A 13,210-nucleotide genomic window follows, 5' to 3' on the forward strand; every position below is an offset into this window, starting at 1 on the left:
CTTTCCCAGGGCAGGGTGTCTCTCCCTGAGGCGGCCTGGGCTGGGATGGTGGGGTATAAATCTGATAAATAAATAAAGTGCATTGCGAGTTCTGTAATGGGAAGGAAACTGAATTCCCAGGCATGTGAGGGCCCAATCTGGATGGTGATTCATCACACAAAGGCGAAAAGTACTTAAGCCACTCCCACACACCATTTCCCTGCCCTGAATGCTCTGGGGGAGCATTACTTGTACCACTGGGGAAACGTAGATGTACCCCATCAATATATGTGGACCACCAAGCAGGGTAAATACTGCTCCCTGGAGCTATCTCAGATTGGCAAGACAACACGTGAGGTGAAAACCCCTCTCCTGGTGTGCTATGGTCTAGGGTTGCCAGCCTTCAGGTGGGGGCTGGAGATCTCCTGGATTTGCAACAGATCTCCAGATGACAGAGATTAGTTCCCCTAGAGAAAAGAGTCCAGTAGCACCTTAAAGACTAACAAATTCCGTGGCAGGGTATGAGCTTTCATGAGTCACTGCTCACTTCTTCAGATACAGAATGTGTCATTAAGGCCACAGTATAAAAGAAGTAAAATAACAGCATAGGTTTCAGTTAATGATAACATTCACTGTCTTTTCACTTTTCACTGGCTCATCAGTCACGCTCAGAAGTTCCAGGGACTAAATGCTTCTTGCCACCATGGCTGATCCCCAACAAAATCTTACTGGGCGGGATGAGACCACGGCTCAGTGATAGAGCATCTGCCTGGCAAGCAGAAAATCCCAGGCTCAATCCCTGGCATTTCCAGTTAAAAGGATCAGATAGTAGGTGATGTGAGGAGACCTCTGTCTGAGACGCTGGAGAGATACCACCAGTTAGAACAGACAATACTGACCAATGGTTGGATTCAGTTTCAGGCAGTTCTATGTGCTCAGTTGCTTTTGCTCACATTCATCACTGGCTGTCCTTGTCTGTTCCTACTGTGTCCCTCACTGTCAAAATATATAAGCTCTCTGGGGCAATGACCTATCCTTTTCTTTTCTATTGAATTAAGGTTGTCATAAGGTTACAGAAATGTTCGGCCTGTTTCACACATGCAGCATACTGAATTGGTAGAATTTGTTGTTGTTCAGTCGCACAGTCGAGTCCGACTCTTCACGAATTACTGAATGGCCAGTACCATTTCACTTGTTTCTCCTGTGTATAACAATTCCCTGCAAATAGAAAATAAGCACAGAAGGAAATAGGCTGGACTTTGACCTCTCTCTTTGAAATGATGCCAGGATTATTATTTTTTTAAAATCTGAGGGAGTATGGCTGTTATTATAAGAGGACTCCCAGCAGGAAGCCCTGTTGTAAAAGTGGGACTTACTTCTAAATAGACCTGCTTAGGATTGCTCCCAGTTCCACCTTCCACATGCAGACTGATGGTTCAGTTAGGGTTCTCAGCACTAGGTTGGGAAATTCCTGAAGATTCAGAGATGGAGCCTGGGGGAGGGTGGGCTTTGGGGAAGGGGGGATCCTCAGCAAGTATAATGGCATGGAGTTCACCTTCCAAGGTGGCTATTTTCTCCAGGATTGCTGTCTGGTAATCAGTTGTAACTCCAGGAGGCCTCCAGGCCCCAGCTGGAGATTGGCAGCCCTAGTTACAGTCCATTCTACCAACTCAGAACTCTGCCATTGTTATTCCAACCTTACTTGGCTGCACGTGCAGACCAATAGTTATTTTAGATGAGTTTCATTTGAACAATCAATTGAAAAAAAATAAAACTCCCCGAATCTGTACATGAATAAAACATCCCTTTCAGAGGATGCTCATAAAAGATGCCGGCGTGGAAGAGGCACTCCCTTCCTGCATGAGATGGGAAGAATGGACCTTTTAGATGGAGCCTGCCACCTGTAATTCTTGTCAATGTTTGTATTAAAAACCATTTTAAAAAAATCTGCTGCCCAGTTAATTGGCAATATGGTTTTTAACTGATCAAAACATCAAAAGTATTTATAAGCCAAATAATTCACAGCTCCTCTACTGCTTCTGCTGCTGTTTTTATTTTCAACATTAGATAACAAATTGGCAGTTTGGATTTCATGATTTAATTGCATAATGATCAGTCCATTCCATGTCATTGACTTTTGGGCCCACTAGCAAGAAGAACAATAGCCATGATCTCATTAGTTGGGCTTCACTTTATCTGCATGGCATCTCTTGCATCACTTTGAACAACACACCACTAGTTGCACCCTGCATCAATGGAGATAATACGGGTACTACAAGCAAGTAGGTAAAGTACAGGAAGGCCTTGTGTTTTCTGGAAGAGCACAGCAGCAGCACAGCCACCTGTTGGCTAAGGAAGGGTTCCTTTGTGGAATTGCTTAGAGGAAGCAGCACATTGGGGGGAGGGCTCTGCATGCACGGGGGGGGGGGCAGGGTAGAGACAGATCACACTGTCTGTATGATATGCAGAGCTATCCTAAGCAGAGCTTCACCCAAGTCCAGTGCAGTCAGTGGTCTTAGAAGGGTGTACTATAGTTTAGGGTGGCACTGTCATGGATCTCTATTCCTCATCAGAGGTAACGGCTTAAAACAGGATAGAAATGTGCTTCCTGGGAAACAACCAATATTCAAGAGAGAAATTTTGCATTTGGGTTACATAAAGTGACCCATTATGAAAACCAGTGTGGTGTCGTGGCTACAGCAATAATTATCATATGGCACTGTGTGTAGTATACCCAGAAGATCCTAAGATTGTCTGGCAGCCTCAAGTACTAGCTTTTTTAGCATCATGTGCCACTAGGTGGCGAGCTAGACTTGCTTTTGGGGCTGGGAGAGCTCTGAAAGAACTGTGACTGACCCAAGGTCACCTAGCTGACTTCATGTGCAGGAGTGTGGAATTGAACCTAGTTCTCCAGATTAGAGTCCACTGCTCTATTACTACACCACACTGGCTATAGTGCTAGACTTTGACCAGGAAAACTTGGGTTTAAATCCCTATAAAATTGAAGCATATTGGGTGGCCTTTGGCCAGTCACTCTCTCTCATCATTACCTCTCAGGGATGTTATGGAGGTAAAATGGTGGGGAGAGCCTAATGAATCCTGCCATGAGCTTCTTGCAGGAGGGAAGGTTAACAGTTACTGAGTTAGTGCATTTTTATTCTGGCCTTCCTCTCTTTAGCTTGGGCAATGCACACGTTTTCCCTGCCTTTTATTTCTCCTCACAAAACAACTTGCAGACAATTTTCATGGCAACCTGGGATTTGAAACCAGGTCTCCTCAATCTCTGTCCACCACTCTAATGGCTGCACCACACTGAGTCTTATGCAAAATACTGAACAAAGTTTGAGTCCAGTGGCACCTTTAAGACCAACAAAGTGTTATTCAAGGTATGAACTTTCCTGTCCACGCACACTTCCTCAGATACAAAGGATATCTGAGGAAGTGTGCGTGCACACAAAAGTTCATACCTTGAATAACACTTTGTTGGTCTTAAAGGTGCCAACTGGACTCAAACTTTGCTCTACTGCTTCAGACCAACACGGCTACCCATCTGAGTTGAAGCTTCTACCATATTGCTCCAACTGTTGTTCTTCTTATAACCTTTATTTAGCCCCAGTGTGCCAGGCATTGCACACAACTTTCAGGAGTGACCCATGGACTTGTACCAAATGCTGATCTGTCCTCAGAACTGGAAACCCATATATTCAAACACTGACACATTTCCGAAGCAGCTTCCTTTCCACACTCAAATCTAAGTTTGGAAATTTGGCAGAAGTTTTCTTCCACAACAGATGAAATCTGAAAACTATCCCCAGATCACCAATTTTAGCTCTATTCAAACCCCAGTTCAGCCCTGGACTCATTTGCCATGGTCAGAAAATTAAGGCACTCTCCCAGCTTGCTTTCTTTAAAATGGGAGTCAGGGCAGCGCCCCAACTAAATAGGGATGCCCTCAAATAGCGACGATATTACCACTCTGTAGTCTCAGCAGCGGGGTTCCCGATAAACCTAAATGCATGACGACACACACGACGCCTAACCCATGAAGAGATTTTAAAGAGCAGCACAGAAGTCTTGGTAACATCGATGAGCAACCCGGTTTATTTTATTTTTAAAACGCCGCTTACCTGCCCCGGGCTGCCCCAAAAGAACGTACTCCAGCAACACGATCAGCGTAATGCTTTTATGTGGCACCACTCCGCCTAGGAAATCCATTTTCTCCAGCGAGGTGAGGAAGGAAATGTATGTGTGTATCGATGCCTATAAATATTTCTACACGTCTGGAGCCCACATGGTCCACCTTCCTCTCAGCGCAAGGATGACGGCTGGCGTCTCATTCTGTGCTTTCCCTCCCTTTCCCCACCCCCCCAGCGCAAGTCTCCCTCCGTGTTTTCCTTTGGGGAGCCGCTTCCGAGCGTTTCCAGAGGCGCCTCGTTTCCCTGCGTGTCAGGCTCAGCCTCCCGCATCAATAAGTCTGCCCGTCCGCCTGTAGGTGGAACCCCGTCTCCTCCTCGCTTGCCCCTCCGGAGAGTAGGTGAAGTTCACATGTCTGGCACCGCCAGCCTGCGAGGACGGGAGAGGGGAAGCCAAGCGCCGGCTGCTGTCTTCGCCCGCAGCTCTTGTCAGAGGATGCGATCACGCGGCGCTCTCCCCGGAGGGCCAGCTTTCGATTTCCCTTCTTGCCCGCCCCGCGCCCTTCGCTTCCCGTTTGCCGCTTGGGCTAGTGGCTTCCCTGTCGTCTCTTCTCCCTCCCAGGTCGACTCGCCAGCTGCGGGCTGCTGACCGGGGGGACAGGACGGGGGGCGACGCAGCCTTTGTTGTGGTTCTCCACACCCGCATAGGCACACACCCCGCCTAAGCAGCGCCTTCTTCCCCTTTGGAACGGGTGTAGGGAGGGCGGGGGTCAGAAGAAGGGCGCAGGTTGATTTCTGTGTGTCGGAGAAGCCACGGGCTGCTCCCCCCCCCCCCCCGCTTTTAAATATATGACTCTGATTAAAACCCGCGCCCTTTCTCGCTGTCACGTTCTGCTCCACAGCGGCGAGCGGTAGAATCAGCCACCGACCTTTAGAATGGTGTTGCGGTGGTAGTTTTGAAAACCAGACTTCTTAGCCCTGCAGGGGCTTGACATTAACACGGACAGACGCTGCTCATAAGGGGCACAGGCTCACATTTGGCTGGTCTTTGGGGCACTCGGGGAGATAATATTCCCTTCCTTCGCTTTCCTTCAAATAATCAACGCTTTCTTTATTAATAAAGGATGGTTTGGCGGCGCGGGAGGGAGGGGACTTCTCTGTTCCGCAGGATTGCTCCGTCTCTGCCTTCGCAGCGACCTACCCCGTCACATCTCCCGTTCCGTCCTCCCTCTCGTCCCTGTCTGGCTACAACAGGGATTACGATAACATGTGATCGTCTTCCTACTCTTTATAGTTGGCGGGGGCAGAGGGAGGGGTTTTCATCATTTCCACACCCTTTTTGGCTTGGATTTGTTGTTGCCGCTCTACCGACGCACGTGTTGCTCTTGCTTGCTAGGCATTTCTCCTTTCTCTTTTGCAAGAACCAGGCTCGGGAGGGTTGTCAGCGTTGGGCTTGTCAGAATCAGCTTTCCAATGCTGGCTTCTGCGCCTTTAAATTAAAGGCCTGGCGACGTGCGGGGCAGCGGGACTCCTCCCTCCCTTACTGGAGACGGGCATTAATTTCTGTCTCTGCAGCGCTCTCTGTCGGATGACATGGCAAATGTTGTTTGCCGGTGGCGGGTTGCAAGCCAGAGAGGCTATGGAGAATTCCAGATACTAGCCCTGCTAACAGAGAGCACCCAACCCCCCAACTACCGGCCAGTGGCTTGGTGGAGGCAGACTAACAAAAATTTCTTCCTGTATAAGGTTTGTGACTCAGAAGTCATGTCAGCTCAGCAGATTGAGCTTTGGCTTCTCAAAGTATACAGAGGAAGAAATCTTAGTCTTTAAGGTGCCACTGGACTTCTGTTTCTTCTGGTGGGGAGAGGGAGGGGAAGAGTGTTTAATAAAATATGGGTGCTGCGGGCCATATGGTGTCCATTTGATTGGCTGTTAATGATGAATGCCCATGAAGTGGATGGTCAAGGATGGCAAAAAGTCATAGATCTTGAATTCAAGAATCTGCCTCTTCCTTTTACCAGGGTAAGCTCACATTTATGGAAGTGGGAGCTAGAAACTTCTCTCTGTGTTTGTATCTTGGCTGGAACCATCCCTTCTACTCAAGAGGAGTCCCCATATCCTGTATGTTTGTATTCATCAAGCTATTCTGGGCCATAGGCTCAGAGGCCCAAACCACATGGAGTTCCCAGTGATTTTTTAAAACTTAACATTCTGTGACTATGCTTGACTATGTTTGTGGCTACTGCACCTGGGGAGAGGAGGGTTTCAAGTGTCTCCTTCTGAACCATTTCCCCCATTCTACAATTGCCCCAGGGAGTTGCTGTTTGCCCTAGGGTTGCCAAGTCGCGGCGGGGGATCATGTGTCTTTGCAGAATCTGGCACGCGGGGATGGCGAGACGCGTTGCACCGCCGTCGCCAGGACATGACGCTATGCATCGCTTTTCAACGGGGCTCCAAACAGCCCCATTGCCAGAGCGACGCATAGCGTCATGTCCTGGCGATGGCGGTGCAACACGTCTCGCCGTCCCCGCGGCACAGATTCTGCAAAGACAGGCAGATCCCCCACCGCGATTTGCCAAGATTTGAGAGCCCTAGTTTGCCCTGTTGGGTTAAGCTTAAGTTTACAAAGGTGCTATTTATCGTATGGCAGAGTTACACACAGGAAGCATATAATAATATAAAATACGTAACCAAGTTGTTACAATGGGTATGCAGACCAACTGGGCAATCCCTCTAAATACTAGTATCTAAATTTTCAATCCACTCAGTCGCAGCTGGGAAGACTTCAAAGAGCTCTGTCACATAGGAAGCTGCTAAACTTGTTTAGCCCAGTGGGGCAAATAGTGGCTCTCTAGGGCCATTGAGGTCAGGAAAATGGCAGGGGGGGAAGCTTAACTCTCTCTTCCTACATGCCACAATCCCCATCCAAATCAAGCCTAAAAACTAAAAAAAAATCACAGGGAGCTCCAAACATGGAAATTGGAGCACGATCTAGTTGAGCCTTCGCCTGATGCAGCATGTGTGGATCTTCCATAAACTTAAGTTCCATTCATTAATTTCTGTATTAGAAAAAGTGTGTCCCACCTTTCCTGGTTCTCCGGGTAGTCCACAACACAACCAGCTTAAAAGCAAACAATAGCATTCCATTAAAGCACAAAATAAAATGAATGATAAAGTCACAATAAACAGAACTCTTATCTCTGTATTTCCAGTGGAATAACCAAAGCCAAATGTCAGCAGAAAGCTCTCCAGAACAAAACTGCCTTACAGGTCTGTCTCAAGAACACCGGGAAAGAAGCCTTCAAACATTCCCTGGTGGACCATCCCACACTGGAGGAGCAATCCTGGAAGATTTTGTATTCCAACAGGCAAGGCTGTTCTTAGCCAATAGCAATAGGGCAACATGGCCAACTGCACTGGGCCCCATGCTGGGGTTGGGGTTATTGCATATGCAGGCTACTCAGCAGCAGGCTACTCATATCTGCCCCATCTAAAGCTTGGGCAGCTGACTTGGTGGTGGTGACTCTTACCTACCCCATCAAGGACTGCACAGCTGATTTTTAGTGGCAGCCCTGGCTGCTTCACACAGGGTGAAGGAAGGATACCCCTTGCTTAGATCCTGGAGGCAGGGGTAGGCATGGCAGGGGGGCTGGTGGATGGTGCAGGGATTCTGGGGTGGGGCCTCATTCTGGATTTTTGCACAGGGCCCCAGAATCACTAAGATGGTAGACCACCCCTGCTGTAGTTCATTCCACCACTGGAATCTTGTTTGCTTTTTTTTTTTTTTTTGTTTGAGAGAGAGAGAGAGAGAGAGAGAGAGAGAGAGAGAGAGAGAGAGAGAGAGAGAGAGTCTAATGAGAGTATTATACTTCCCTCAAAGTTAGAAGGGGAAGGAAGGAAAAGATGGAAGAGTAAGGGTCAGGTCACACGGACATTTAGTGCGGGCTTCACTGCTGATCCCTCGCGCATTAAAGTTTCCTGTTCATATTGGCAAACCTGCCTCCCGCACCGAAGCGGGCTGAGTCCCGTGGTTTCCACTCTTTTTATCCGTGTTTTCTGACACCCGTTGGAATAGGTGTTTTCCGATATCTCGTGCTTTGTATCCGCGATTTTGGTATCTGGACAGCAATCCGCCGTGACCGCGCTACCCTCCCCCCCTTTTGTGTTTCCGGTTTAAGTTATGCGCATGTGCAAACAGGCACTAGCTTTAATTTGGTCTTCTTAGTTTGTATGTACGCCCAAGCGCATGCACAGGTTAAAAAAAACAACCCCGCGCCGCCACAGGGACGGCGCGCTGTGTGATCAGTACTTCGCACGAGTGAAGCGGAAGACAGAGGGACTGTCTGACCACCTCCAAGCGATATAAAATGTTGCGGATAGAAGAACTGTGGGAAAACTAGCGCGGTAAGAGGTCCGTGTGATTGCAGCCTAAGAGAGGCAATGAGTGGGGTTGGCATCAGTTTGCACATTTAGTCTTCCATGAAGAAGGTGAGATAATTACAACCTCCATATGTACCTATTAAAAACAATTAAAAGCCTCCCCCAATATTTTCTCAACCTAGAGTGGACCTGGGAGCAGCTGTTTGTCTCCTTAAGGAAACTTTCAGGTAGCCCTCAGTACAGGTTAAGTTTCCCCAGTGGGGCAAGTAGTAGTTCTCCAGGAGAGTTTCAGGTCCAAACCAGCCTTTCTCCCTGTGTCCCCCAATCGCAATCTGAATTGGGCCCACTGTGTGCCTGGCATGTGAGTTCCCAGCACAGAATTCCAGGTGAACATCTGATCCAAAGTCCTGGTGGCAGCCAAGTCCTTCACACAGACTTTGTAATGTATGAATTGGCCCCCAAATTAAAGTATTTCCCAGAGGGATATAGGGTGCAGGTAGTTGTGTTGGCTCAAGTAAATGCATTTTTTAAAAGTCAACTTAAAAAGTCAATATTTCAAGACTTTGGCTTCTTACATGGTGCTTAGTTCTCAGTGTAGCTCTTGTATTTGCTATGAATGCAGAGACATTTGCAGCAGCAACTGAGCATCCATTTATGCTGTCCGATTGAATTTTTTAAAAATATGTTGTAATCTTCCTTGAGTCTCAGGGTGGGAGAAAGGCAGGCTAAAATGAAGTGAGTAATGGTGTTATGATATTATTAATGGTATTAGTGATCTTGCAATTGGCAATTTAAAAGAAGTCAGAAAAAGTCCTCTGCATGGGGGTGGGAAATGGCAGCTGGGGGGGGGGAGGCAAGAAGAATGCTGTTGATTTGTGTGGGATCTTTAAAAATGCACACCTTCCCATCACAAAGCATGCAAAGGTGCTTTGACCACGATTTTTGCCACCATGCTAAAGCAGAGAGAAAAGGGGGAAGTGTACAATTATGAAGCAATGTTCTGTGGATGTTCCAAAAACCATAATGAAACCTCGAAGTGGAAGCAGCCTTTATGTCATGTGTTCTGCAGACTTGATAAGTGATGCATAGTGTTGATCTCTGGTTGCACCAAAAAGCCAAACGTGCAATTTCACATCAACACCCGGTGCTGCCAACTGGCCAGGAGAATGACCTGCCTCTTTAATAGAAGCTTAACATGTGGAGATGGACAGCAGAAGCTTTCCATGGCATGGAGGGAAATAACATTGTCTACTGTATAACATTACCTTTAAGCCTCTGTTACAGGCACAGGGCATTTTTTCTCCAGGCAGTTGGCAACCCTACCAAGACCACTTATCTAACCACTGTAGGGCAGAGTGCTAATGTGAAGGCCTGTAGGTGAGGCAAGATAACATTCTATGTCTTGATTATTTGATATTGCCAAAATGGTTTTCCATTTAATAACCTAATCTGATTTGTAAATCTAACCAATAGTCTGTGAGGGTGTCTCGATCATTCTAGGATCCTACAAAGAAGAAGGAGAAGAGATTGGATGTATACCCCGCCCTTCACTCGGAGTCTCAGAGCGGCTTACAAACTCCTTTCCCTTCCCTTCCCCACAACAGACACCCTGTGAGGTAGGTGGGCCACTGACCTGAGCCACTGTGACCTACTCAGAGGGGTGACAGGAAAGACAAAAGAATAAGCTTCAGCCTTGTATGTTTTATATTGCATCAAGAAAGTCATAAAGGATGATTGCTCTGTTCACATCCAGAGAATGCCAAGAAGAGAGCATTGGATGCAAATAAATTCTCTGGGTTATCCAATTACTTAATCCCTTTGTAATGAGAATAGAAAGCCTACATTGGCCAGAATGCTTATTTACATGACAAACAACTCTCTTTTATACTAACAACTATCAGGGTATTTTCACATGTGAAGCTCAAATTGCCATTATGCCTCTCTCTTTCCCCCAGTTTATGTCAGTCCCATAAATAATATGGAGAGGCTCAAAGTGGATTGTAGCTCCACATATGAAAACATCCAGTGAGTAACGTCTGATTACTTGCTTGTTGATTGGCATGAACATAAAGGGACAAGGACTGTAATGCCTTGCTTCAAACTCTTGTAAAAGTAGAACAAAGTTTGAGTCTAGTGGTACCTTTAAGAACTTTGTTGGTTTAAAAGGTGCCACTGGAATCAAACTTTGTTCTGCTGCTTCAGAGCAACACGGCTACCCGCCTGAAATCTGTCTTGTAAAGGTATTCAGGCTTTGCATCCGATTAAAATAAATGAAAGTTTGTGGTGGTAGTGGTATGTGCAAAGTGCAAGAGTGGAGTAAATTTGGTTCGTCGTCATAGGGCAACAGCATGTGCAAAGAACAACCAGAGAGTAAACAGACCTGTGAATGATTCTTTAGGAGGAGGAGGCTGGAGGACCAATGGAATTGTGTGGGACTAAGAGAATGAGAAGCACCTGCACAAAAACTAGACAGCTTTCTTCAGGTTGCACTGCAGTCACTGTGGATCCTCTAGAACTCTCCAGAAACGATCTACCTTCCTTGCCTACTTCTCATCCTACAAGGAGGAATTCTCCTTTGTATGGTCCTTCTGCACTAAATTTTTCTCACAAGCCATGACCAGCCTGAAAGAAATTTGTGGTGGGCTTCCTCTGCACACTCTTCCCGAGAACAGAGGCCGAAAGAATGGAATCCCCCATGCTCCGGTGAGGACTCCCAACCTCACAGAGCACGAAGAAAAGGTAAGAAAGTTTGTGCCTCTTCTCCACAGCCTCCCATCCATCGAAAGTAGCAAAACTTCACCCTCCAGTGGTCTGCTGCACTTCCCAAATGCAAGAAAATAAAGCCATGTTGTAGCAGCATTGCTGTTCACATTCCTTTATAAAATATATGCAAAAACCATAAACACAATACATAGGGTTAAAATATAAAAATTTCAAATAAATTGTCTTATTGAACCTGTGCCCAGCCAGTCATTCTTTAGAGGCTTATTTTCAAAGACTGCAGCATAATCCTTTGACTAAATACCAATGGGTAAAATATCTTGGCAATGACCAAATTTGCAATTTCTAACTAATATGAACTCAGGTTACTGTTAAAAATACATTATCTCTAGGTTTACAAGAACCTCATGTGTTCATCTCAGACAGGACATGGTCCTTGAAAAATCCCATATCCTACTGAATTCATGTGCATTTTTGATATTTTAACTCTCTGTAATGTGTTTATTGTTTTTGCATCTCTTTTATAAAGAGATAGTTGCATTTATAACACTTTGTAAAGGGACCACTGATGGAAAGCAAAACATCAAAATGTGTTTAGTTTTTTATGGATTATGATATGAATGTTCTGCTGGTCGTAGGTATTTTATTCATTTATTAAATGATATTCCCTCAGCAGTTTTGGAGGGCAGATATATCACACTAACAGAACATGCAGATGCTCATATGATACCCATCGAACATATGATTATGGAGTGTCCTGTATTCAATGAGTTGAGGACTTTAGTGTTTTTTTTTTGTAAAGATTTTATTAGCTCCCCTAAAAAGGGGAGGTATTTCGCTTAAAAGAAAAAAATGGGAAGGGTAGACAGCGGGAGAAAGAGAAAGCTGAGTGATATATAAACTGGTAAATTAAACTGTTAGTAATGTCCAATTAATCTTCTTGGGCTTCTTCTGTGTGTTGTCAAACTTCTTTTCTTAGTTCAGTCACATATAATTCGAGTTGAGGACTTTAGTTAAAAATACGGAATTGCTAAATGGGCAAGCCGAGGTGTCACGGCTACTATCACATACAAATGATCGTGTCACACTCTCAGTGGCAAAATTCATAGGAACAATAATCAAATATAAGAGAAATAATACCAAGTAAGGTCTTTTAAAATATTCTTTTGGTTCCAATTTGTGCTTAAGGTGATAGCTGTTATGAGCAGTACTAGACAGACAGATTAAAGGATATTTGTTTAGGGAACGATTGATCGAGTCCAGAAGCACCTTAAAGATAGACAAGCTTTCCAGGGTATAAGTTTTCAAGAGTCAAAGCTCAAGGGAGCTTAGAGCCTTGAAAGCCTATACCTTGGAAATCTTGTTGGGTCTCTAAAATGCTACAGGGCTTAAATCTTACACTTCTATGGCCCCGGCCAGACGTGCTGGAAAATGCGGCTATTTGCGCTGTCGCATTCTGATGCGCTATTATGCAATCAGACGCGGCGATGGCTTCCCTGCAGCAAAGAGGTCGATGGGGGAGGAAGCTGCGCGCCGGCGCAATCACACCGGGCAGCTTCTATAGGCGGCCCGTGGCAAAGCGTTTGCTAGTACATGCGGTGTACTTGTTTTTTACTGCGCGGCTTCGGCGGCTTGCCACGGGGTCGCCACGGGAGTGCTACACCTCCCAGATGTTCCCGTGTGATCACGCCCGGACACTCGGCGGGACTCCTATGCCTTCAGCGGGGCAAATGCTCCGTGTGACCGGGGCCTATGTAGACCAATAGGGCTACCCACTTGGAATTATTTGTTTAGATTGGTTGCTCCTCATCCTTTTGAAGTTTGGTTTGTGTGTCAGTTGCAGATTTGTTTTCCTAATTTAGAGGGGGGGTATACCTTTGGGAGGTTTGAAAAAACAAAGCATCAGGGTCAAGGCTCTTCCTACATTTAAAAATCCTTGACCCTGCTAGTCCCCCCCCCCAACCCTCTACATATATTTAGTGATTTGTTTTCTTTAT

General features: G+C 46.1%; 2 protein-coding genes across 2 annotated transcripts in view; one reads left to right on the plus strand and one right to left on the minus strand.

The window, feature by feature from the left end:
* LOC107125911 (netrin-4-like) overlaps positions 1 to 4,252 on the minus strand; it is a 77,498-nt gene extending 73,246 nt beyond the window's left edge. The window contains exon 1 of the mRNA XM_015429371.1: positions 4,107 to 4,252. Coding sequence (XP_015284857.1) covers positions 4,107 to 4,194 — 88 coding nt within the window. The 5' untranslated portion in view covers positions 4,195 to 4,252. The remainder of the gene's footprint in view (positions 1 to 4,106) is intronic.
* A 6,853-nt stretch (positions 4,253 to 11,105) lies between these two features.
* The window catches only part of UROC1 (urocanate hydratase 1), a 68,364-nt gene continuing 66,259 nt past the window's right edge, over positions 11,106 to 13,210 (plus strand). The window contains exon 1 of the mRNA XM_015429374.1: positions 11,106 to 11,231. Within this exon, the coding sequence (XP_015284860.1) occupies positions 11,106 to 11,231 (126 nt within the window). The remainder of the gene's footprint in view (positions 11,232 to 13,210) is intronic.

The sequence above is a fragment of the Gekko japonicus genome, unplaced genomic scaffold (assembly GCF_001447785.1).
Source record: "Gekko japonicus isolate JY-2015 unplaced genomic scaffold, Gekko_japonicus_V1.1 scaffold12, whole genome shotgun sequence".
In the NCBI taxonomy this organism is placed as follows: Eukaryota; Metazoa; Chordata; class Lepidosauria; order Squamata; family Gekkonidae; genus Gekko; species Gekko japonicus.